General features: G+C 45.5%; 1 protein-coding gene and 1 long non-coding RNA gene across 2 annotated transcripts in view; one reads left to right on the top strand and one right to left on the bottom strand.

Moving 5' to 3' along the window:
• The window catches only part of LOC147122722 (short transient receptor potential channel 3), a 137,871-nt gene that overhangs the window by 82,674 nt on the left and 29,243 nt on the right, over positions 1-25,954 (bottom strand). The window contains exons 4-5 of the mRNA XM_086009796.1: positions 14,079-14,295; positions 13,739-13,972 (exon numbers count right to left, since the gene is read on the bottom strand). Coding sequence (XP_085865922.1) covers positions 13,739-13,972; positions 14,079-14,295 — 451 coding nt within the window. The remainder of the gene's footprint in view (positions 1-13,738; positions 13,973-14,078; positions 14,296-25,954) is intronic.
• The window catches only part of LOC147122723 (uncharacterized), a 160,355-nt gene that overhangs the window by 118,805 nt on the left and 15,596 nt on the right, over positions 1-25,954 (top strand). The gene's annotated exons all lie outside the window — the stretch shown is intronic.

Raw genomic sequence — 25,954 nt, 5'->3', positions numbered from 1 at the left:
GGTAGGGCTGCACAGGCAGAAGGGAAATGGGTGACCACCAGGCGGAACAATAGAAGCAGGCAGGTAGTGCAGGGGACCCCTGTGGCCATCCCACTTTCAACCAGGTATACCGCTTTGGATACTGTTGGGGGGGATGACTTACCAGGGGAAGGCAGCAGCAGCCAACTTCCTGGCACTGGGGGTGCTCCTGCTGCCCAGGAAGGGAGGAAAAAGAGTGGGAGAGCAATAGTGGTAGGGGATTCTATAGTAAGGGGAACAGATAGGCGTTTCTGTGGCCGTAGACGTGAATCCAGGATGGTTTGTTGCCTCCCTGGTGCCAGGGTCAAGGATGTCACTGAGCGGCTGCAGGGCATTCTGGAGGGGGAGGGCGAACAGCCAGAGGTCGTGGTCCACATTGGTACCAACGACATAGGTAAAAAGAGGGATGAGGTCCTGCAGCAAGAATTTAGGGAGCTAGGTAGAAGATTAAAGAGCAGGACCTCAAAGGTTGTAATCTCTGGATTACTCCCGGTGCCACGTGCTAGTGAGTATAGGAATAGGAAGATAGAACAGATGAATGCGTAGCTAAAGGGATGGTGCAGGAGGGAGGGCTTTAGTTTCCTGGATCACTGGGTCTGTTTCTGGGAAAGGTGGGACTTGTACAAGTCGGACGGTTTACACCTGAACCAGAGGGGGACCAATATCCTTGCGGGGAGGTTTGCTAGCACTGTTGGGGGGGGTTTAAACTAACTTGGCAGGGGGATGGGATACAGAGTGGAGCTATAGTAGGGGGTGATTTACAGCCAAATACGGAGGAAAAAACAAGTCAGCTGGGAAGGCAGAGCAAATATGTGAAGGCAAAAGGGAATATGGCAAGGCTGGAAGGCATTTATTTTAATGCAAGGAGTCTTGCAAATAAGGTGGATGAACTGAAGTTGTTGTTGAACACATGGGAGTACGATATTGTTGCTATCACGGAGACATGGTTGAGGGAGGGTCAGGACTGGCAGCTCAATATTCTGGGGTATAGAATCTTCAGGCGAGACAGAGGGGGGTGTAAAAGGGGAGGGGGTGTTGCAATATTAATTAAGGAGTCAATTACTGCTGTAAGGAGGGATGATATATTAGCGGGTTCCTCTAATGAGGCCATATGGGTAGAACTTAAAAACAAAAAGGGGGCAAGCACTTTGCTGGGAGTGTACTATAGGCCCCCAAACAGTCAGGGGGAGATAGAGGAACAGATATGTAGGCAAATCTCAGAGAAGTGCGAAAATAATAGGGTAATAATAGTGGGGGATTTCAACTTCCCCAATATTAATTGGGATAGTCAGAGTGTGAAAGGCTTAGAGGGTGCAGAATTCTTAAAGTGCATCCAGGAGAGCTTTTTGAGCCAACATGTAGAAAGTCCTACAAGAGAGGGGGCGGTACTGGACCTAATTCTAGGGAATGTAGCCGGGCAAGTGATGGAAGTATCAGTAGGAGAGCATTTTGGCGACAGTGACCATAATTCGGTGAGATTTAAGGTGGTCATGGAAAAAGACAAAGACGGCCCGGAAATAAGGGTTCTAAATTGGGGGAAGGCCGATTTTAATATGATAAGGCAGGATCTGGCCAAAGTGGACTGGGAGCAGCTACTTATAGGAAAATCCACATCAAAGCAGTGGGAGACTTTCAGAAGGGAAATAGAGACAGTACAACGCCAACATGTTCCCGTAAAGGTCAAGGGTGGGACCAACAAGCAAAGGGAACCTTGGATGACAAGGGATATACAAAAATGCATTAGGAAAAAAAGGGGGGCTTTTGGCAGTTACAAAAGACTGAAGACGGAGGAAGCCCTAGAGGAGTATAAAAAGTGCAGGGGCATACTTAAAAAAGAAATTAGGAGAGCGAGGAGGGGCCATGAAAAAACACTGGCGAGCAAAATAAAGGAAAATCCTAAGATGTTTTATAAGTATATTAAGGGCAAGAGGATAACCAGGGAAAGGGTAGGGCCCATTAGGGACCAAAGTGGCAATCTGTGTGTAGAGCCAGATGATGTAGGCGGGGTTTTAAATGAATTTTTTGCATCTGTGTTCACTATGGAGAAAGACGATGTAGACATAGAAATCGGGCAAGGGGACTGTGACATACTTGAACATATTAGCATCGAGAGGGAGGAGGTACTAGCGGTTTTAGCAGGCCAAAAAGTGGATAAATCCCCAGGCCCGGACGAGATGTATCCCAGGCTGCTGTGTGAGGCAAAGGAGGAGATTGCAGGGGCTCTGACACAAATTTTCAGAACCTCTCTGGCCACAGGGGATGTACCAGAGGACTGGAGAACAGCTAACGTAGTACCATTATTCAAGAAGGGTAGCAGGGATAAACCAGGGAATTACAGGGCAGTGAGCCTAACATCTGTGGTAGGGAAATTATTGGAAAAGATTCTGAGGGACAAAATTAGTCTCCACTTGGAGAGGCAAGGATTAATCGGGGATAGTCAGCATGGCTTTGTCAAGGGTAAATCATGTCTGACCAATCTGATTGAATTTTTCGAGGGGGTGACAAGGTGTGTGGATGAGGGAAATGCTGTGGATGTGGTATACATGGACTTCAGTAAAGCTTTTGACAAAGTCCCGCATAGGAGACTGGTCAAGAAGGTAAGAGCCCATGGGATCCAGGGTGCCTTGGCACGTTGGATCCTAAACTGGCTGAGTGGCAGGAGGCAGAGGGTGATGGTCGAAGGTTGCTTTTGTGACTGGAAGCCTGTGTCCAGTGGGGTATCTCCGGGATCGGTGCTGGGTCCCTTGCTGTTTGTGATCTACATAAATTATTTGGATGAGAATGTAAAAGGTATGATCAGTAAGTTCGCAGATGACACGAAAATTAGTGGGGTGGTAAATTGCGAGGAGGAAAGCCTCAGGCTACAGGACGATATAAACTGGTTGGTCAGATGGGCGGAAAAGTGGCAAATGGAATTTAACCCTGAAAAGTGCGAGGTGATGCATTTTGGACGGACAAATAAGGCAAGGGAATACACAATGAGTGGTAGGACCCTAGGAAGTACAGAGGGTCAGAGGGACCTTGGTGTACATGTACATAAATCCATGAAGGCAGCGGAACAGGTAGATAAGGTGGTTAAAAAGGCATATGGGATACTTGCCTTCATTAGCCGAGGCATAGAATATAAGAGCAGGGAGGTTATGATGGAGCTGTACAAAACGCTGGTAAGGCCACAGCTGGAGTACTGTGTGCAGTTCTGGTCGCCTCACTATAGGAAGGATGTGATTGCTTTGGAGAGGGTGCAGAGAAGATTCACCAGGATGTTACCTGGGATGGAGCGCCTCAGCTATGAAGAAAGACTAAACAGGCTGGGGTTGTTTTCCTTGGAGCAAAGAAGGCTGAGGGGGGACCTGATTGAGGTGTACAAAATGATGAGGGGCATAGATAGGGTAGATAAAGAGGAACTTTTCCCCTTAGTAGGGGGGTCAATAACAAGGGGGCATAGATTCAAGGTAAGGGGCAGGAGGTTTAGAAGGGATTTGAGGAGGAACTTTTTCACCCAGAGGGTGATTGGAGTCTGGAACTCACTGCCAGAAAGGGTGGTAGAGGCAGGAACCCTCACAACATTCAAGAAGCATTTGGATGAGCACTTGAAATGCCATTGCATACAAGGCTATGGACCAAATGCTGGAAAATGGGATTAGATTGGACAGGGCTTGATGGACGGCGCAGACACGATGGGCCGAAGGGCCTCTTTCTGTGCTGTATAACTCTATGGCTCTATAAGGAGTATCAGTGGGGGAGCATTTTGGTGCTAGTGAACATAATTCATTTAGTTTTAAGGTAGTTATGGAAAAGGACAAGGATAGACCAGGAATAAAAATTCTAAATTGGGGAAAAGCAAATTTTGCTAAGCTCAGTGGGGATTTAGCCATCGTGGACTGGAAACAGCTACTTGAAGGTAAATCAGTGTCAGAGCAGTGGGAGGCATTCAAGATGGAGATCCAGAGGGTTCAGATCAAATTTGTGCCCTTAAAGAAAAAAGGTGGGACTAACCAACCTAGAGACCCCTGGATATCTAGGGACATACAGGGTAGGATAGAGAAAAAAAGGGAGGTGTATGACAGATACCAAGGGCTAAATACTCCAGAATCTTCAGAGGAGTACAGAAAGTGCAGGGGTGCAATTAAAAAGGATATTAGGAAAGCAAAGCGATAGCATGAAAAATTCTTGGCAAGTAAAATCAAGGAAAACCCAAAGATGTTTTATAAATATATTAAGAGTAAGAAGATGACTAAAGAAAGGGTAGGGCCTATTAGAGATTATGAGGATAATCTGTGTGTGGAGGCGGGAGACGTCGGTAGGGTTCTTAATGAATACTTTGCGTCTGTTTTCACAAAGGAGGGGCGAAGCAGACATTGCTATCGGGGGGAGGAGTGTGAAATATTAGATGAAATAAACATAGTGAGAGAGGAAGTAAGGCAGCTTTAAAAGTGGATACATCCCCAGGCCCGGATGAAATGTATCCCAGGCTGTTAAGCGAAGCAAAAGAGGAAATAGCAGAGGTCCTGACCATCATTTTCCAATCCTATCTGGCTTCAGGCGTGGTGCCAGAGGACTGGAGGACTGCTAATGTGGTACCCTTGTTTAAAAGGGAGAAAAGGATAGACCGAGTAATTACAGGCCAGTCAGCCTAACCTCGGTGGTGGGAAAATTATTGGAAAGAATTCTGAAGGACAGGGTAAACCTTCATTTAGAAAGACACGTATTAATCAAGGATAGTCAGCGCGGATTTGTTAAGGGAAGGTCGTGTCTGACAAATTGATTGAATTTTTTGAGGAGGTAAGAAGGAGGGTAGATGAGGGTAGTGCCTTTGATGTAGTGTATATGGACTTTAGCAAGGCTTTTGATAAGGTTCCACATGGCAGACTGGTCACGAAGTTAAAAGCCCATGGGATCCAGGGCAAAGTGTCAAGCTGGATTCAAAACTGGCTTGGAGGCAGGAAGCAGAGGGTAATGGTTGATGGGTGTTTTTGTGACTAGAAGGCTGTTTCCAGTGGGGTTCCGCAGGGCTCAGTACTAGGTCCCTTGCTTTTTGTGGTATATATCAATGATCTAGACTTGAATATAGGGGGTATGATTAAGAAGTTTGCAGATGATACTAAAATCGGCTGTGTGGTTGATACTGAAGAAGGAAGCTGTAGACTGCAGGAAGATATCAATAAATTGGTCAGGTGGGCAGAACAGTTGCAAATGGAATTCAATCTGGAGAAGTGTGAGGTAATGCATTTGGGGAGGGCTAACAAGGAAAGGGAATACCGATTAAATGGTAGGACACTGAGTAATGTCGAAGAACAAAGGGACCTTGGAGTGCATGTCCACAGATCCCTGAAGGTAGCCGGCCAGGTAGATAAAGGTGGTTAAGAAGGCATACAGAATGCTTGCCTTTATTCGCCGTGGCATAGAATACAAGAACAGGGGGGTTATGCTTCAACTGTATAATACACCAGTTAGGCCTCAGCTAGAGTACTGCGTACAGTTCTGGTCACCACATTACAGGAAAGATGTGATTGCACTAGAGAGGGTACAGAGAAGATTTACAAGGATGTTGCCGGGAGTAGAGAATCTTAGCTATGAGGAAAGACTGGATAGGCTGGGTTTGTTTTCCTTGGAACAGAGGAGGCTGAGGGGAGACCTTATTGAGGTGTATAAAATTATGAGGGGCCTAGATAAAGTGGATAGAAAGGACCTATTTCCCTTAGCAGGGGGTCAAAAACCAGGGGCCACAGACTTAAATTAATTGGTGGAAGGTTTAGAGGGGAGTTGAGGGAAAATGTCTTCACCGAGGGTTGTGGGGGTCTGGAACTCACTGCCTGAAAAGGTGGTAGAGGCAGGAACCCTAACTACATTTAAAAAGTACTTGGATGTATACTTGGGATTCTGTAACCTGCAGGGCTACGGACCAAGAACTGGGAAGTGGGATTAGGCTGGATAGCTCTTTGTTGGCCGGTGCGGACACAATGGGCTGAAATGGCCTCCTTACGTGCTGTAACTTTCTATGATTTAATGATTCTATGATTGAGGTTCATAAGATAATGAAGGGAATAGATTGTGTTCCAGCTGACAGTTTATTTCAATTAAACAGGTTAGGCAGGACCAGGGGTCACAAATTTAAGTTGTATAAGGCTAGATCTAGGTTAGATATCAGGAGGTGGCTCTTTCCCCCAGAGAATAGTAGACCTCGGGAACAGGCTGCCATCTCGTGTGGTGGACGCGGACTCACTGAATTCCTTCAAGCGAGAGCTGGACCTGTTTCTGGCTGGGGCCGAGATCACCTCTTATAAAAGGTAGGTACTGCAGGGAATTCAGGACCAGCGTGATCTCCTGGACTAGTTTCGATTGCCGAGATGGGTCGGAGAGGAATTTCCCAGATTTTTCCCCCCAAATTGGCCTGGGTTTTTCAGCCTCTCCCAGGAGATCACATGGTTTTGGGTTCGGTGGAGTGTATCGCAAGTGTGTGGGACAGGCTTGATGGACCTTTAACTGTCCATCATTGTTCGTATGTTTGTATCTTTTTAAAGTAGTTATTTCCAAAACCTGTTTAGAACATGAAGTGAATTTTGAACAGAATGTTGCACCATTGGCATTCTGTGTTGCAATTTTTTTCTTCATTGCAACAGACTGCCACAATTCCTATGCAACACTTGTTATTTCCACATTCATGAAATAACTCTCAGAATATATAACAGATACCTACTAAATTTATTTTATCTGGATTCTTTCAAAAAGCGTATGAAACTTATTCTAGAAACTTACTGTTGTTTCCTATTCGTAAATCAGACGGACTACATAGAGATCGGTTGACTGATGTTTGAATTGGTTGACCTGAAACTGACACGCAGGTAATTGGAAAATGGATGCAGGAGCTTTGGGAGGCCCAGTAGTGTACTGGTAAATTTCCTGATTGTGCAAAAATGGTTTTGGTAACTGTGGAGAAAAACTGAGTGCATGGGGTTAATTTTAATGCCATCCGCCTGGCAGGTGGGCAATTTAAAATGAGCAGGTTACCTACCCACTTGGAACTGGACTCTTTCCCGCTATTTCCAATTTTAGCCTAAAGCAGGCAGGAGCCTCATGAATTTATGAAAATTGGAGTCTTATTATGTCAATGGGACCCCGATTGCATTTTACCTGGGGCTTGAGAAGGAAAGCCTCCCCTGCTTTCCCGCCAGGCTGAAGCAGGTCGGCAGCTGGTATGGACAAAGAGGTCATCCAAGGTAAGTGTAAAACCTTCCTTTGTGGGGCCAGAACTCCCCCTTTAGCCCCCCTCGTGACCCTCCTGAAACCCCCTCCCCGCCACTTACCTGAAAGCTGGCAGCTGCACTGTGCTCTCTTGTCTGTTCCAGGTAGGAAATGGACTAGCAGCATTTAAATGAGGCATTTAAATATACACTCGCCCAACCCGCCCAATCGGGCTTAAAACAACCTCCATAAGTTAATTTGGACAGCTAGTGGAAATAAATATTGGAAGAGAAGACCTTAGCTTGTTCAAAACCATTATGGAATACATATGTCACCCACTTACCCTTCCTATGTGCAGTGAATCACATTTGTCACAACAATCTATACTAGTGTTCTGATGAAAGGTCATCGACCTGAAACGTTAACTCTGTTTCTCTCTCCACAGATGCTGCCTGACCTGCTGAGTTTCTCCAGCATTTTCTGTTTTTATTTCAGATTTCCAGCATCTGCAGTATTTTCTTTTTGTAATCTATATTAATGACTTGGATGAAGGGACCGAGTGTACTGTAGCCAAATTTGCTGATGATACAAAGATAGGTGGGAAAGCAAGTTGTGACGAGGACACAAAAGGCTCCTTGTGGAGGCGGGTTTAGAGGCAGGTCGGCAGCAAAAATCGGAAAAAATGGCTTCAGATACCCAACCCGCCTCCATCCCGCCCCCCACTCGATTTTCGTGAGTGTCGGGTCAACTGCTCCCAAACTGACCCAACGGGAACCGGTGGGAGTTAAGGCAGTTAAGAGCCTGTTAACTGCCTTGCTAATCCTATTTTTATAGTGATTTCCCATTTTCGTGCTTTTGGCTCCTGTTTCCCGTCTTGTCAGAAACAAGCTAGCTGCAAGGAGACGAGTTTCTCGAGGCCATGATTTGTAGTCATTGGTGCAGCACTTTAAAAACGCTCCTGTAACATGGCTGACATTCAAATGCAACAATTTTATTGTTGGAGGTTTGGGATAAGATTTTGCAAATCTACTGACCTTGTGACTGTTCAAGCTGACAGCCATCTGCAGTGTGACCTGATTGGAATAATTTCAGGCCACTTTGAGTGTGCGCTTGCAAGCTTCTTGCCTCAACTGAAATCTATAGCAACAGGATGGGAACCATTTACATCCTCTCATCCTGGTCGTCAGATTCGGAGGAAGAGCAGCCGCGGCAGCACCACAACCAGCCACAACAGCAGCACCAACACCAGGAGGGCCAACCTCCTCCTCACCCACCTGATGCTGCACTGGACACAGGGCATCAGCTCTTGACAAAATTGCTGGCTGGGAAGCCAGCGATGGCATCACCATGGACAGATTTTCTTCACTTGATGCTGTAAACCCTGGCTGCCACATGATGCGCCAGGTTGACACCATCCCACACCAGCACCGAGAAGCATCCCTTTAATGTCGACGCCATTCCATGCACACACATCACTATAGCCGGGGGCGGGGGGGGGGGGAGGGGGGATGTGGAGGGGAGTTATGACTGAACAATCACTGGAACTCAGTCAGACACTTCTCAATGTGCGCTCAGATCTGGCCAATAAGGGGCACTTTTGGAAAAAGATATTACACTGTATGACAACACATTACCAGAAACTTCACATGGACATTGGATAAACCTCTCAAGTGTCAACCTTGTGTGTTGTTAGTTGGTATGCTGGCAGTAGAATGAGGGCGAGTGTGAGCGGTGGCTAGTGGGATGGGAAAGCGATAAAGTAGATAGAGAGGGTTGGGTGGAGGTTCAAGGTAAGTTGGTGTCCTGGGGAGGTCTCTTCCGCCCATGGAAGGGAAGAGAACCTCCCTGCGTGCTGTGACTTCCTCCATAAGCATATGGAGGGAGTCATTGGAGAGCCTGGGTGCAAGTGTTCATCTTTGCGCAGTGATTGTCAGTGTTTGCAGCACCTCAATGCTGTAAAACACTGACAGAACAACCGTCAAAATAAATTTGCACACGGTCCCTTTAAGGAAACCGGCAGATGACACACCATCAAATGATGTCATCAGACCCGCTTCCTGTTAATTGGCTGGTAAGGGTGAGCTTAACAAAGCCAATTAAGGGAAAATCATGTCTGCAGAGCGGAGGCAGCTGGGGGCGGGACCGGAACCCGGAAACCAGCTGACCTGCCCCCATCCCGCCTCCAGAATTAAATTCATGGCCAAAGAGTCCGCAAAGGGATATAGATAGGTTAAGTGAGTGGGCAATTTGGCAGATGAGGTATAATATGGGGAAATGTGAGGTTATCCACTTTGGTGGGAAGAATAGAAAAGCAAAATATTATTTAAGTGGAGACAGACTACAGAATGCTGCAGTACAGAGGGATCTGGGTGTCCTCGTACATGAAACGCAAAAGGTTAGCATGCAGGTACAGCAAGTAATTAGGAAGGCAAATAGAATGTCAGCCTTTATCGCAAGGGGAATTGAGTATAAAAGTAGGGAAAGTCTTGCTACAACTGTACAGGGCGTTGGTGAGACCACACCTAGAGTACTGCGTACAGTTTTGGTCTCTTTATTTAAGGAGGGATATACTTGCATTAGAGGCAGTTCAGAGAAGGTTCACTAGGTTGATTCCTGGAATGAAGGAGTTGTCTTATGAGGAAAGGTTGAGCAGATTGGGCCTATATTCATTGGAGTTTAGAAGAATGAGAGGTGATCTTATTGAAACATATAAGGTTCTCCAGCATTTTCTGTTTTTATTTCAGATTTCCAGCATCCGCAGTATTTTGCAATTATATAAGGTTCTGAGGGGGTTGGACAGGGTAGATGCAGGGAGCATGTTTCCCCTTGTGGGGGAATCTAGAACTAAGGGGCATAGTTTCAGAATAAGGGGTCGCCCATTTAAGACGGAGATGAGGAGGAATTTCTTCTGTCAGAGGGTCGTGAATCTTTGGAATTCTCTACCCCAGAGAGCTGTGGAGGCGGAGTCATTGAATATATTCAAGGCTGAGATAGACAGATTTTTGAACTACAGGGGAGTCAAGGGTTATGGGGAACAAGCAGAAAAGTGGAGCTGAGGCCAAGATCAGATTAGGCATGATCTTATTGAATGGCTCGAGGGACCGAATGGCCTACTCCTGCTCCTATTTCTTATGTTCTTATGTCAGCATTAAACTTCATAATTGTCCAGCCCACTCATTCTGTAATTTCTGAGCTGCTCCCCTCAATTCCACTGCCTCTCCTAGTTTGGTATCATCTGTGAATTTGACCAATTTGGATTGAATTCCTGAATCCAAGTCACTGATATAAATTAGATACGGTAGTAGTCCTAACACTGAGTCATGGGGCACCCCACTCAGTGGTTCCTCCTACCCTGGTATGACTCCTCTCACCAATACTCTTTAGCCAATTATCTTGTTCATTCCCAAGTTTTATCCTAAATTCCCACAACTAGTAGCCTTTGTGTAGAACTTTATCAAATACTGACGAAGGGTCATCGACCTGAAACGTTAACTCTGTTTCTCTCTCCACACATGCTGCCTGACCTGCTGAATATTTCCAGCATTTTCTGTTTTTATCCAATACCTTTTGGAAATCTAAGTACACAACTTGGTAGGGTTTACCACAGGCTACTTGGGTTCCCAGTTCCTCAAAGAAATCAAGGAAGTTGGTCAGGCAGGATCTATTCCTTCTAAAGCTATCTTGACTGTTGTTTAATAGGTTGTTGTTGTACATATCACAGAAATCACAGAAACCCCACAGTGCCCTAAAAATTGATTCCATTATTCTACGTGGAATTGAAGTAAAACTGGTAGGCCTATACTTGTCTGTGTTAGTTTTGTCACACTTTTTGAATCTGGACACTGCATTAGCCTATTTCCAATCTATTGATACCTCCCCAGTGTCCATTGACTCCTTCATAATGATTGTCAATGCCACAGAAATCTACCTCCTTGTCTCTCAACATTCTGGGATAAATATCAAGTATCTCCAGAGATGTATTTGCTTTAAGGGGTTTCAGCTTGTCTAGGGCTTTCATCTCATTTATATTTAAGTTCTTAATTTTGCCGTACTAATTTTTGGAGGTAGAGCATGTTGTTTTTGTCTTCCCTCAAACAGAATATTTACTATTTCATCCTCATCATCTTTTCAAGCCTGTTTCCATCTTCTAATGCTCTCATCTCTTCTCTCATCTAGCCATCTTGCTACAGTTAGGTTGAGTTTTGCATTTTTTTGAATTTAAGGAGCCTTAATTTGCTCTGAGTGTGAGAGTTAGCAGATATGCTCATTGCAACAATTCTGTTTATTAACGTTAATAGACTGGATACTAACTTGTGCCCATACATGTAAAATTGTTCCTGGGAGTAAACAGGTCTAACACACACTGATGCACTGACCTGGTGGGGTTTTTTTGATTGGTGAGCATCAATTAACAGGAAATATGCAAATACACTGAGGATTTACTTGATTTGCACATTGTGTTCATTTTAAATGATTAAAAATGATAAAATATTTTCAATTGTGCAAAATTATCACAATTTGAAGTGTGAGCAGAGCAGGCGATAGCTTCTGAAAATAATTAAAGTGGATTCTTTTAGTGATCTCTGCAGCATCACACATCTCATTGCTGATATTTTGGCTCTTGCTGTGTATAATATTGTTACACCCAGTGTTCTTCCTGGGTGTCAGTGATTTCCATGAAATGTCAATAATGATGTCAAAATATCTGCATGACATTTCTGGCTATAGAAGTAAGTCAAAGGGCATGTACCCTCATCTAACTTATTTAAAGCAATCTTGGGTGTAAATGTCCTTGGAGCTTCTCCTTTTCAGTAACTTGGGCGATAATTCAGCAGAAACCCTGGCCCAGATTTTCCTGTCAAAATAACAGTGAGGCTAATGGTGCTCGCCATTATTTATGCACAAATGGTACAGCAACTTCAGGCAAGGGGCAGATGCGTGGTTAAAATCAAATATCCAAAAGTTGCGCCGCTCCGCCATTAGCTTCATGAAAACGGAATCTCGCTGTCTGCATAACCATTGAAATGTATTGAATGGCATGAAGTTGCTCTATTTGCGCAGTAGATAAAAACTAAACTCACCACAGAAAGTTAAGTCTTGTCCATTCCAGTCTAAGTACCCTTTTAATGACGTGATAAGTGTTAATTAGCACCAATCAATCGTCTGGCACTGAAAATTAACTAGTAAAAGTGTGGAATCTGATTCCTTCAGGTTTTAATTGTTGTTGAAGATTTTTAAAATGTCAAATTTAAAATTAAACTTTTTTTTAACCTTTCCTTTTTGTCTCTTTTTACTCTCTCTTAATCCAATCTTTCTTTCCCTCTCTTTATTTCTTTTTCTGTACCTGATTTGGCATTGAATTCACCCACTCTAATTTACATATCCGTCTCAGTCTTGGCGCTGTTAATTTCACAATCCTTCAATCTGATTGGTTAAGGAGATGCACAGTTGCTGGGCCTTTTCACTCAGGTCCTAGATGCCTGGGTTTCCTCGCTGCGCCGTTATCAGCTCACACTTTCAACAATTGGCCTTGCAAAAAATTTGTAAACCTAAACATGTAAGGGCAAGTCTAATTAACAGCAGATGCCATTAAATTCACTCCTACAGTAAAATTTGGCCAAATGTTTAAGTACATGATGGGGATTTCCTTCGAAGTTCTGCCAAAGTTACAGAGGTTGAGCAGGAGAGGTCCCGAGGAAATTCCCAGTTAGAACATAAGAACATAAGAAATAGGAGCAGGAGTAGGCCATTTGGCCCTTCGAGCCTGCTCCACCATTCAATAAGATCATGGCTGATCTTCTACCTCATCTCCACTTTCCTGCACTATCCCCATAACCCTTGATTCCCTTAATATTCAAAAATCTATCGATCTCTGTCTTGAATATACTCAACGACTGAGCCTCCACAGCCCTCTGGGGTAGAGAATTCCAAAGATTCACCACCCTCTGAGTGAAGACATTTCTCCTCATCTCAGTCCTAAATGGCCGACCCCTTATTCTGAGACTGTGACCCCTGGCTCAAGACTCCCCAGCCATGGGAAACATCCTCCATGCATCTACCCTGACAAGCCCTGTAAGAATTTTGTATGTTTCAATGAGATCACCTCTCATTCTTCTAAACTCTAGAGAATATAGGCCTAGTCTACTCAATCTCTCCTCATAGGACAATTCCCCATCCCAGGAACCAGTCTGGTGAACCTTCATTGCACTCTCTCTATGGCAAGTATATCCTTCCTTAGGTAAGGAGACCAAAGTGTACACAATACTCCAGGTGTGGTCTCACCAGGACCCTATATAATTGCAGTAAGACGTCTTTACATTTATACTCAAATCCTCTTGAAATAAAGGCCAACATACCATTTGCTTTCCTAATTGCTTGCTGTACCTGGAACCTGAGTGAACAGTGCCAGTTTCAATGCAACATAAAATCAACATTGTTAATCCAGAGGTTTTACATTACTAGCATACCTTAATATATCTACACAAGCCAAACAAAAGAGTACAGTTTTATGAAACTCACTTATACAATGTTACCTTACCGTACGTGTAGTATTCAACTTCTGGTGGAAGTGTTACAAGCGACAGATCACTCTCCTCAACATGTTTGTCTACATACTGCTGGGCTTTGGAAGCTTCCAGAAATGCCAGAAATCTTGCTGTAAATGCAGCTATAAAAATTGACAGCATTCCGAAATCTAAAAGATTCCACATTTGGAAAATGTATTCCCGTGGCCCTTCGGTCCAGATTTCCTTACACTCAGTCCACATCATGCCTACAAAGCGAGAATTTTTTAAACAATTAGTTTGTACATAGTTCTTTTTTTTAAAAAAACATGAAAGATATTACTATATGCTTATCCCAGAAAGGAAGCTACTCACCCAGTATCCACACCATGATGAGTATTTCTGTCCAAGTGAACATGGTGGTTTTCATTCTGAAGACTTGTTTAGGGTAATCCGTAACAGTGACATTGGGTAAGGTTTTGATGCCTTCAAATCTGTCAGAGGCATTAAATACTAGTAAACACAGAAAGATGATGAAGGATGCTGCATGCATCACAAACTTCATGAAGGGACTTCTTAGAATCTTCCCCAGCTAGAAGGAAAAATTAAAATATGTATCTATCCTGTAGATGTAAACTGAGCATCAGTCATTTCACCTCAGGGGTATTTGTTCTCTTTAACCGCCTGGCGTACCCTCTGTGTTTTACAGTTGAATTTCACACTAGTGAGGCCATGTACATGTCATCACTGGAAATTGATTACTTTTTCAAATCCAATTGGTCCCTTTGCTCCCCTGATGGCGTTGACCCATCTGGGGTATTGTTCCATCGGTGCCAGGCACCCTATACCACGTGTGAGCCAAGTGACTGAGGCCGGAATTTTCTCAAGGGAGGCAGGTTGTGGGCAGGGGGCCTCTGAGGTGGGCAGGGAGCCCGGCATGGTTGGGGATTGGTGGGTCAGGGGTTGGCTGGGGGTCGGGGATCGGATGGGGGTTGGAGGATGGGCCGGGGTTCAGGGATTGGAGGATCGGCAGGGGGTTGGAGGATCAGAAGGGGGTTGGAGGATGGGCAGGGGTTTGGGGATCAGGAGTGGGTTGGAGGATGGGCAGGGATTTGGGGATTGGGAGGGGGTTGGAGGATGGGCAGGGGTATGGGGATTGGGAGGGGGTTGGAGGATGGGCAGGGGTTCTGGGATTGGGAGGGGGTTGGAGGATCGGGAGGGGTTCGGGGGTTGGAGAGGGTTGGAGGATGGGCAGGGGTTCTGGGATTGGGAGGGATTGGAGGATCGGCAGTGGTTCGGGGATCGGGAGGGGGTTGGAGGATTGGCAGGGTTTCGGGGACTGGGATGGGTTGGAGGATGGGCAGGGGTTCGGGGCCTGGGAGGGGGTTGGAGGATGGGCAGGGGTTCGGGGATTGGAGGATCGGGAGGGGGTTGGAGGATCGGCAGGGGTTCGGAGACTGGGAGGGGGTTGGAGGATGGGCAGGGGTTCGGGGATTGGAGGATGGGCAGGGGTTTGGGGATTGGGAGAGAGTTGGAGGATCGGGAGGGGAGGTCGGCCAGGGATCGGAGGGATCGGGGATTGGCGGGGCGCTTCGGGATCAGCATTGGGGAGGTTGGGGATCGGGAGGGGAGGTTGGGGATCACGGGGTGTTGACGGGGTGGGGGGGGGGCGGGTGTTTGGCCAGGGATCGGCAGGGGGGAGAGAGGATCAGGGCTGGTCACCGGAGGATTGTGGAGGCCTCATGGTGAGTATCAGAGGCCTGCGGGGGGGCATTGATCAAAGGCCTCATGAGGAGGTCTCCAATTGGAGGGGGTGGGATAGGCAGGGACCCTGGATCCAGGAGGTAGGTATAAACGCACTTACCTCCTGGAAGCAGCAGTCCCCGCCTCTGTTTAACTGCCGGGTTTCACGAATTGTGTGAAAACCGCCCACAGGCAGTTAAACACAAAATGGAGGTGAAATAAAAGAGGCTTCCATCCTCATTTCAATATTTAAATTAAGGTACCGACCACCCCCTGGGAGCGGGTTGGTCACCTGCCCCCCCCCCCGTCATGCCTCCGTTAAAACCGGAAATGAACGGGTTGGAGGCGGGATCAGATCGGGAATCCCATTTTTAATAATTTAACTGCCCCCACGCTCCAAACCCACCCGGTTTTTTTTAGGGGAAAATTGTGGCCTGAGTGTCTGGAGCCTACTAGCCATTTGGGCATCACAGCCAATCTCAATCCTGTTCTCCTCTGAAAGGCACACACATCTTTTTCCAGCAGGAGTCATGTATTTAATGACCAGGAGCAGGAACCCTATCTAACTTGTTTTCCTATCCCTAAGCTCAATGGCACTGTGGCCAGTGGTAACACCCTTAATGTTGGCCCGAGATACTCTAACTCAGCATAGACTGGAAGTTGGAGCTGGGCTTTTCTGATCTGTGTAACATAGTTCTGCACTAGATAGCAATTGAATAATTGAGAATGCATTAATGTGTTGTTTTAGGATCTAAAACCATCCCGGAAGTCAGGAGAGTTGTTAAAAGTCTTTACAACATTGCACATCTGAGTATGTGTCTGCCTTTCTACAAGCAGCTGTTAAAGTCTGTCTGATGAGGAACCAATTGTACTTGCTATAAAAACAGTCTAATAGATGCTATGACCTTCTGAACTCCAGCAACAGCTATTTGTATTATCAGACAAAACATTGATTTAGAAGTCACTACTGGGCAGTCTGTATCTTTGTACTCTTGCTCTGAAAATCTATTTAATTAAAACATTGAATCTGGAAAATAGTATCTAGAATATAATTACTATAGTTTATAATTTTTTCTCAATTTATTCATTTGTTTTAGTTTGCAGAACACATGCCAACTTATAAGAAAAAATATTTTTATGGTCAGAACAAAAATTACATCAGGGACCCACAACCTTTGTATTGACCAACAAAACAGTATTGTTCTTGTAAAAATGGCCATGGCCATAGCTGTACCGAATGTAACACGTTGATGGTTTGAGGAGAACAACCTTTTGGGGAAAAAACATGGCAACGGATAGTGCAGGTGTGAATACAGGTCAACTAAGCTACGACTGAGTTTGAAGTCAGAATCTAAACCCAACTGGTGAATCATTTTTGTTAAGTTACAAGATATGGAAATAGCAGGCCAAATTAACATATTTTTTAATCATCCACCTCCTGTTCAGGACATTTTAAATCAGCTGATACTTCAACATGCCTCTCTGTTTCCATGATATACACTTAAAAATTCAATACATGTTACTTTACCAATCATTTCAGTTCCAGCAGCTCAGGTCAAGGCCTGATGGTGTAGGTGGCCAAGGCTGAGGTTGTGGGTAATGAGAAGAGGGCCAATGCTGAGAGTATTGAACTGCCCTGGGCTTCCATCTTTGGGAGTGAAGGCCTAAAGGGCAAATCTAATTTTACTCCCGTAAGTACTTTCTATATTATAAATTAGTCACCGGTGGGAAATTAATTATTTTCTGGAATACTCCTTGCTGTCCATTTCAAACAGCATAAAACCCTCTATGCAACAATTCCTGGAACAGTTCAGTAATTTTACAAAACTGTGATAATTAAATCATATACAGTAGGATACCTCAATGGGAGGCATGTGTTATGAATGTAAAATTTTTCACCATCATGCTCAAGAGATACAATTCCAGTAATGTGTATCTGTTATATTGGGATTTTTTAAACTTAGCTACATAATTAAGATATTATTAATTTATTATTACTTTGCACTGTAAGTGACAAAGCATTCCTGAACTAGCATTATCAGTAGACAACTCCTGTGCTCAGTTCAGAGTCATTTTGGCACATCATAACCTGTAAATGGATCTGATCCTTAAATATCTTTTTGGCATCTTCAATTTTTATTAGAAAAGTAAAATTCACTTGTGCCATGTTAATAGCAATTCAGTTTCAGCATGCGTAGTAAATGTTGGCTGCCCTGTTAGTAACTGGCTGATTTTGGCCCTGAATTTCCTCTGGCTTTGCTCTGCCAGTGGAATGGCTGGGCTACAATTGCAGCTTCCCACTCTTTACACTTCCCACCCCTGCTCACTTCTTGGGGGCATGGGAATTTAAATATTTTTGGGCAGGTGCTCAGGCTATTTCCAGGCACCCGCTTCAGGTGGTGATAGGGGAGGGAATTCACCGTGATATTTTGCTGGTTACAATTTTACAAAAACAACAACAATTTTGTTACAATTTTATGAAAGAACTGAGCCATGCACTCTCCGACCAGTTTTACTGGCGGTACAGCAGAGGAGGCCCCAAAAAGGAAAGTTTTAAATTATTTTTGTGGGCCAGGAGGCGCAAGCTGTGGCCACTTCGTTCCCAGCACAGGCGGGCGACCGCCAAGTTCCGCCGGTCGGCCACCTAAAAATTAAAATCTTTACTATCGAGTCACATTGGATATGATAGGGGGAAAATTCGACTTCAGTGGGGGCTGCAACATGGGCAACAGCTGATTGGCTGCCTGTTATACACCCTGCTCGATTTATCTTTCCATTGTATTTAATAGAAAAGAAAACCAGGTAGAGTGAAGAACAGGCGGTAATTCACCACCGCCTGTATTGTGTCCCCGAAGTTGAATTTTACCCCGATATTTAGCAAACCAATTCACCATGCTAAATATAACGCACAAGTAATCACATCACAAACGTGTTACAATGTAAGATTTACTCATTGGATGAATAGTGAGTCCAATAGGATATTTTTCCTTAACGGTCCATCACTCTGGGTTTTTTTGAAGTGCAGCCTAACCATCAGGATCCATTTTAAGTACTTAATCGATATAAATAATCATGATTAATATCAAGATCCTTTTCTTTTATTCAGTCAGTGAATGCTGAGGTTATGGTCAGGGCTACTGAACTGAATGAGTGACTGAGCCTGACACTGAATAAGCTGAATTGTCATTAGTAGAGATATAGTCATAAGCTCAGGCATGATTCAGCATCTGCTATTTACATTCATTCAATAACTCTTCCAGGCCCATACACCAAATGATGTTACCAGCTCCTACTGTTCAAACAAAACTATTTCTAAAATTAATTAAAATGTATGGAATAACAAAGTGTATTAATGTTTGTCAGAATTATATAAACTGATGAGTTTTATAAAGAGTTTTTCTTTCCAAGATCAGTATGTTTTCTTTTTCAAAAAACAAAATTGGAGATTGTTGGAATGACTTGCGGGTACAGTAGCGTAGTGGTTATGTTACTGGACTAGTCATCCAGAAGCCTGGATTTATAATCTAGCGAATAGAAGTTCAAATCCCATCATCTCAGTTTGAGAATTTGAATTCATTTTTTAAAAATATGGAAATAAAAAAAAGCTAGTTTTGGTAAAAATGACCATGAAGCATTTCTGTTTTTATTTTAGATTTCCAGCATTTGCAGTTTTTCTTCTTATCCAAACCAGCTTTGTTTTCTCCACTCATTCCCACATGCCATACACGATTCGCGAGTTGCAGATTGGGGGCAATTAACCTGTTCCAGGCCTCTGCCCGTGGCATTCAGTAACCAGCCACTGGGAGCTGCACAAAGTACCCCAGGGTGACGTGAGCCACGTTGTCCCTATCTGACTGTGGAGAAGCTCTTGGTAAATCCAAAAACAAAAAGATTTCTTACAATAGAGGTCAGCAAGATGGAAAAAAGTACTTTAGCACAGAAAAGGAAATCATTCTCATCCATAATAATCAATGTTACATTTTCCTTCTGGCACAATGGCATGAAGGCGATTTGTGGCACTACAATTGTATTTTGAATGGCTTAATATGGTTTAATATGGTTGGCAATGCCGTCCTCCTCAATCACCTCTCCTCTGGTGTCCAGCTGCGTGGAACTGCCCTTGGGTGCTTCCAGTCCCACCTTTTCGAATGCAACCAGTGCATCTCCAACAATGGATTCTCTTCACACTCTGTACTGTCACCTCTCGAGTCCCCCCAAGAGTCTATCATAAACTCCAACTTCTCCAAAATGTAGTTGTCCGTACCCTGTCCCGCAGTAAGTCTCATTTGACCATCATCGTATCCTCACTGACCGACATTTTCTCCCTGTCTTAATATATTAAATTTAGGATCTCATCCTCATCTTCAACTGCCTCTGTGGCCTCATCCCATTTCTGAAACCTACTCCAGCCTCTTCAGTTCTCTGACTCTGGTCTTTTGTGCATCCCTCTCTCTCTTTACCTGCAGAGTCTTCAAACCTCAGCCTTACTCTCTCAAACTCCCTACATAAACCCCTCTGCATCTTTAAAATGTTCTCAAAACTCATGTTTTCAACATAGGTTTCAGTCACCCCATCTATTCTCTCCACCATGGCTTGGAGTTCATTCCACTATCTGTTTCCATTGTAAAGCATTATGGAATATTTTGTACATTAAAGCCACAATATAAATCCAAATCATTGTTGAGGAGATAGTCAGTGGAGTAGTTAGGTTGCAATGTATCATCTGCAGCAATAAAATAGAGAAAGAAACAATAAGGGTTACCAGAGTCTAACAGAACCATAGAGAACAGGAAGGTCCCAGGTTCAATCCCTCAGTCTGTGATGAGTTAGCTGATCTCAGCAAGGGCCGCAATTGAGGTACTATGATTGATCTGGGCTAGGGATGATCAAAATCAGCCAGGGTTCCTTTCCCTAATTGTTACCCAACTGGAAAGTGTATATTTATGAATATCAGATAAAGACAGGATTGGACTTGGCTGTGATGTCCTCCACATGAAATAGCCTGCTGATACTGACTGTCCAGGCTCACACATCAACAACTGCTGGGATGATGTACTGAAAGGCTGCCACCAGATGAAACTATCCCAAGCAAAGATTGACACCATCAAGAATGGAGTGGGCAGGAAAGGACTAGGAAATAACAACCATGCCCTAGTGTTTAGAAGAAGTTTGAAATGAATAATAATTCTGAGAAAATAAACTGGAGGAAGAAGAGCATAACTTTCTCTCCATTTGCTTTCTGCATGTCTATTTGCTGAAATAGTTGGGATGGAAGCTGAAACAGAGCAAAAGCTCTGCCTCTGATTTAAATATAATTAAACATAGCAGCTAACATAACAGCTAACACTGGAGAGTAGTGCAATTTTTCATTCCTTAATCTATTTGAGCTACAGATGGTGCTCATATTTGTGCCATTTAAGAAGGATATTTTCCCATTATTTTTTGCCTTTTTCAAAAAATGCTTTGAAAGATTTTGCTGTGAATCAATGTAATGTGCTTTCTGATAGTCAATTTTCAAAAATGAGGCATGAGGAAAGACATTACTGTGATAAACAATATTCTGAAAAATAAACGGCACAGTCTGTGAATTTATGTTTTATTATGCATATGTACTAAAAGTAATAATACTTTGAAAAATTCCTGTTACAACTCATGAGAGATACTTCAAGAATTTAAAATTGATTCTACTGTCATTGCTTTAATTTGTTTCCTAGATGAAAAATAGACCCATTATTTCTATGAGCTCAGGTCATTGATTCTGCATAAGATGAGCCCAATATCTGCAACCGCCAGCACAACTTCAGATTTCAGAGAATGCAGCTAGTGAGCTCAGGAGGTAATCCAGGGTGAGTCACAGTGCACAGCATTGAGGAGGTGCAAGTGATGGTGCCAGAGGAGGAGCAGGAACTACTACCTAACTGGCCACATGGATTCCATCAATGACCACTGTACTTTGGGAAGTTCTGCCATATGGTGAAATTGGCAGCTGTCCACACTGCTATTCAACAGGGAAGATGAAGGTTTGCCCTCGCTGATGAATGCATTAATCACCTGTTTGATATATCTGTGGACAACAAATTGGTTGATAGTGCAGATGATCCTTATGCTAGCCTGGAAGGAGGCAGAAAAGTTAAGGCTGATGGTGGTTTTGACCGCCATTAGCAGTACCGTCCTATGGTGGAGGCTGCCTGCAAGTATCCTTGCAGCAAATGGCACAGCTCTGCAATTGCCTCTGTGTTGTGCTATACTAAGGTGTGCTAAGGCCTGTAAATACAATTGATGGCATAATGATGGGTGTGGAAATCCGGGGCTGGTGTCAGCTGGTCTTCTGGGCATGCTTTCTTTCATCTTGTATCACCTCACCCATTAAATACTACTTTGGGGTGCTTTAAAAGTAATTGCCATCATTAATTTTAAACCGATTTACCAAATGACATGGGCTCCTGTAGCTTGAAGTTAGATGCCCTCTTATTAACTGAGCTGGTGAGAAAGTTAGGCCTCGATTTTCATTGAGCTGTGGGGTCGGGCTTGGAGGCGTGCGGGGGGTTAAAATCGCAAAAACTGGCAAGCGGGACCCGCCCCCCCCGGCTGGTTCCCGACTCCAGGCAATTTTAACTCAGGCGTGTCTGATGGTCCCGACTCTGTCCCGCATCCAACAGGCGGGACTGGTCGTTAAGGCCCTTAACAACCACTAAATTGCCTCTATAATCCTATTTTGAAAGGCCCTTGCAAATTTAACCCTTTTCCCACTTAAAACACGCCTGGTGGGAAACACGAATGTGAAACCTGGCGGGAGCACTATTGGATTGCTGACTATCAACTGCAGGTCAACCATTAAAGAGGAGATTTGATCAGCCATGATTTGCAGGTGGCAGGACTTAGTGGTCTCAGGTCTGGGGCAACAGTTAGAAAGCTTAACCACACCTGTGGAAGGTTGGAGCCTCACACCCATCTCCAGTGTGACCTCCTGGGAAACCCCTCTTGCCACCTTCACTCAGCGCTTCCTCAACGGAGGCATATACCAGAAGCATGGGAGCCATTTATTTCCTTCCCATCTGGGCATTAGAGGAGCTCGAGCACCAGCCGCGGCAGCAGCAGAATCAGGAACAACAGCAGCACCAGCAACAGCAGCAGCAGCAGGAGCGCCAGGCTGCTGCTCACCCACCTGAAGCTGCACAGGTCAGAAGGGGCCAGTGCTTCGAAGCCTGTTGGCGCAGGAGATACCCCCCAAACAAGGTCTACACACGCAGGGTCAGCTACCTCAACATGTCTGAGCAGCAGTGCCAAAGGCAGCTCCGACTTTCGCGAGAGGTAGTGACTGACATCTGCGCAATGCTACAGCAAGACCTGCTGCCCAGAGGACCAGGTGGACAAGCATTACCAGTGGCCATCAAAGTCACCACCGCACTCAACTTTTTTGCCTCAGGCTCATTCCAGGGATCAGCAGCAGACATCAGCGGCATCTCACGGGCAGCCGCACACACTTGCATCACGCAGGTAACCGATGCCCTCTTTGCCCTCGCGCACAATCACATCCATTTCACCAAGGATCGAGCAAGTGTCACAGCGCGAGCGGTTGGATTAGCTAATCTAGCAGGCTTTCCAAGGGTTCAGGGCGTCGTTGACTGCACACATGTGGCCCTTAGGGCACCCCATCGCAATCCTGGTATTTTTGTCAACTGCAAGGGCTTCCACTCCCTCAACGTTCAGCTGGTGTGTGACCGCAAGAAGGAAATTTTGCATGTTTGTGCCATGTACCCTGGCAGTTGCCATGACTCCTTCATACTGCGCCAATCTAGTGTGCCTCCGCTATTCAGTCCGCCAGACCAACTTAACGGATGGCTACTTGGAGACAAGGACTATCCCCTGAGGATGTGGCTAATGACGCCGTTGAGGAGGCCAGCCAACGAAGCTGGGAAGCGCTTCAACTCCAGCCACATTTCCACCAGATCCATTATCGAGCAAACCATCGGCTTGCTGAAGATGCGCTTCAGATGCCTGGATAGATCAGGTGGAGCCCTACAGTACTCAGCAGCCCGAGTCTCCAGAATCGTCGTGGTTTGCTGTGCACTTCACAACATGGCACAGCGTCGTGGCTTGCAGATTCCTGAGGACCAAGTGGCTCCTCACATATCCTCCTCAGATGAGGAGGAGGAGGAGTGCGAAAATGAACATCCTGCAGAGGCCCATCAACCAGCGGCAGCATTACGCGAGAACATTGCTGCCCGGGATGCAAGGAACGCACTCATCCTGGCCAGATTTGCTTAGCTTTGTCAATCAAACACTTTTGCCTTGCTGCTTCTTACCAGAGCTTTGACAATGGCCAAGAACCAGAGGATTCATAGCACTCTGACCACCAAGTATTCCTAAGGCCTCAATGTGGAAGTCCCAATAGTGAAATGACAGACGCCACAACTGCGACATTTGCCATCAGAATTTTTATGTTCAATAATGACATGATGGCATTTTTACAATAAACACAAAATTGCACCCAAGTGACTACCCTTGTGACTATTTGTGCAGAATTTTCCTCTTACGCGTGCTCCTACGTGGTGCCTCCTCTGTGGCTTCAGCAGATGTGGAGGCCCCTTGCTCACTTTCCTGCTGCTCCTGTCTCGACACCTTTGGCGGGCGTCCTCTGGGGTTGCAAGCTTGTGAGGGCTCATCAACAGTCTGCTACTCCTGCGGCTGTGCAGGGGTTGAGACGTCTATCTCACTTGGGTGTGGACTCCGGTGAGGCTCTGACCGAGGGCTCTGCAGTGGCATGGAAGTGTGAGCGCTGGAGAGGAGCCCCCACTTCCTTGAGGTCTGCCACCAACCTCCCTCTCATGGGTCAGGTCCCCCTCAGCGCCTGCAAGTGGCTGGAGAGCACCTTGCTGCACATCAGGGGGGCCATGGAGACCCGTATCTGCAATGGCAGTCCTACTCAGAAGGACTTTCATGAAGGTCTGGTTTCTCTGTTCAATAGATGCCCATCGCTCCTCAAGAGATGTCATTCTATTCTGAACAATGACCATGTTTTCCATACCCTGGCGACTAAGCTCCTCCAAGGCCGTAGCCATCCTCTCCTCTATGGTAGCCAGCCTTACCACGGAGGTAGCAATCCTTTCCACGGAGGTAGCCATCCTTTCCGTGGTGATGCGTTCATGCGCCAATGACTCCACAAAGGCTCTACTCATGTTCGCTATGGACTCCTCCATTAGCTCCACACTCGCAGCAACCCTAGAGACAAAACCTGCCAGAGACTCCTGCATCTGTGCCTGGCGCTCCATCACCTCTGATCTTATGGATGGACCCAGAGGCAGAGGGTCAACATGCTGCTGAGCCGAGCTGGCAGAGTCCTGCGCCCTCCGACTAGGACTCTCCACTGCTGTTCCTGTCTCCACAATCTGCTGATGCTCACTTGTGAGCTGTGATACACCAGGTGACAACACTACTCTATGTCCCGAAAGTCCCACCGAGGTGTGAGTGTCTGCGCTGGTGCTGGGTGCACTGAATTCTGCTGATGCTGCGCCCTCAGAGGTTGCAGCTTCCTCTGAGGAGTCTGGCTGCTCAGCCTCTTCTTCCAGGCTAGGGGGGACAGATGCTTGTGATGGTCCTGTGGGGGAGTAAAGGAAAGAGTCAGAGATGTGATGCAAAGGCTACATGCATATAGCTTTTTGCAGATGCTCATAAGTCCATCTGTTACAGCTTCACAATCATTATCAGTGACTCATGCAATGTCAAAGAGAGAGATGAGAAACTTTGCTGTCACCAGCTTGCTGTGTTACACCCGTCTGTCTGTCCCCCACGTGCGAATCATCCTCCATTCCCATAATTTCCAGGACGGCCTCCTCCCAGGGGGTCAGGTGGGCTATTGAGGCTGTCCCTCCTCCTGTCCTGGCTCACTCTCTTTTGTTGTGAGCTCTCTTTTCCTGCAATGAGGGAGACAAGTGGAGGTTGAGTGAGAATGAAGGAGTGAGTGTAGAGATTGCATAGCATAGATACTTAGAAGGAGATAAAGATGGAGTGAGGTTGCAAGACCAAGGGCCTTCCCTGTGTGTTGTCAGTTGTGTTCAAAGCATCAGAGTGATAGGGAGTGTGAGGGCTGCATGGTCGAATAGTTACGTGAATGTGAGCATAGAGAGAGAGGGAATGAGTAAGGGTGCATGGATGTCAGTGTCAAGTGGGATGTGGAGGAAGAGATTGCTAAAGCTGAGTGCTGGTGAGGAAAGGCAATGGGGATCAGATTGAGGGTGATGGGAAATTCATACTCACTTTTCCAGTGCGCTGAAGGTCATGAAATCTTTTCCTGCACTGTATCCAGGTTCTGCGGGTGACTCCCAAGGAGTTGACCTCCTCAGCCACCTGCATCCACACTGCCTTTGTCTGAGTGGGAGGCCTCTTCCTCCCTGATGAAGGGAAGAGCACCTCCCTGTTGGCCCTAGCCCCATCCACTAATGCCTGCAGTGCCACCTCGTCAAAGCGAGGAGCTGATCTGGCCCTCCCGCTTGTCATATTTGCTGCAG

This window comes from Somniosus microcephalus, chromosome 2 (assembly GCF_052327205.1).
Source record: "Somniosus microcephalus isolate GS21.2 chromosome 2, FLI_Smic_1.0, whole genome shotgun sequence".
Classification (NCBI taxonomy): Eukaryota; Metazoa; Chordata; class Chondrichthyes; order Squaliformes; family Somniosidae; genus Somniosus; species Somniosus microcephalus.
Note: the sequence above shows the minus strand (reverse complement) of the source record. Positions and strands in the feature narration are given on the sequence as shown.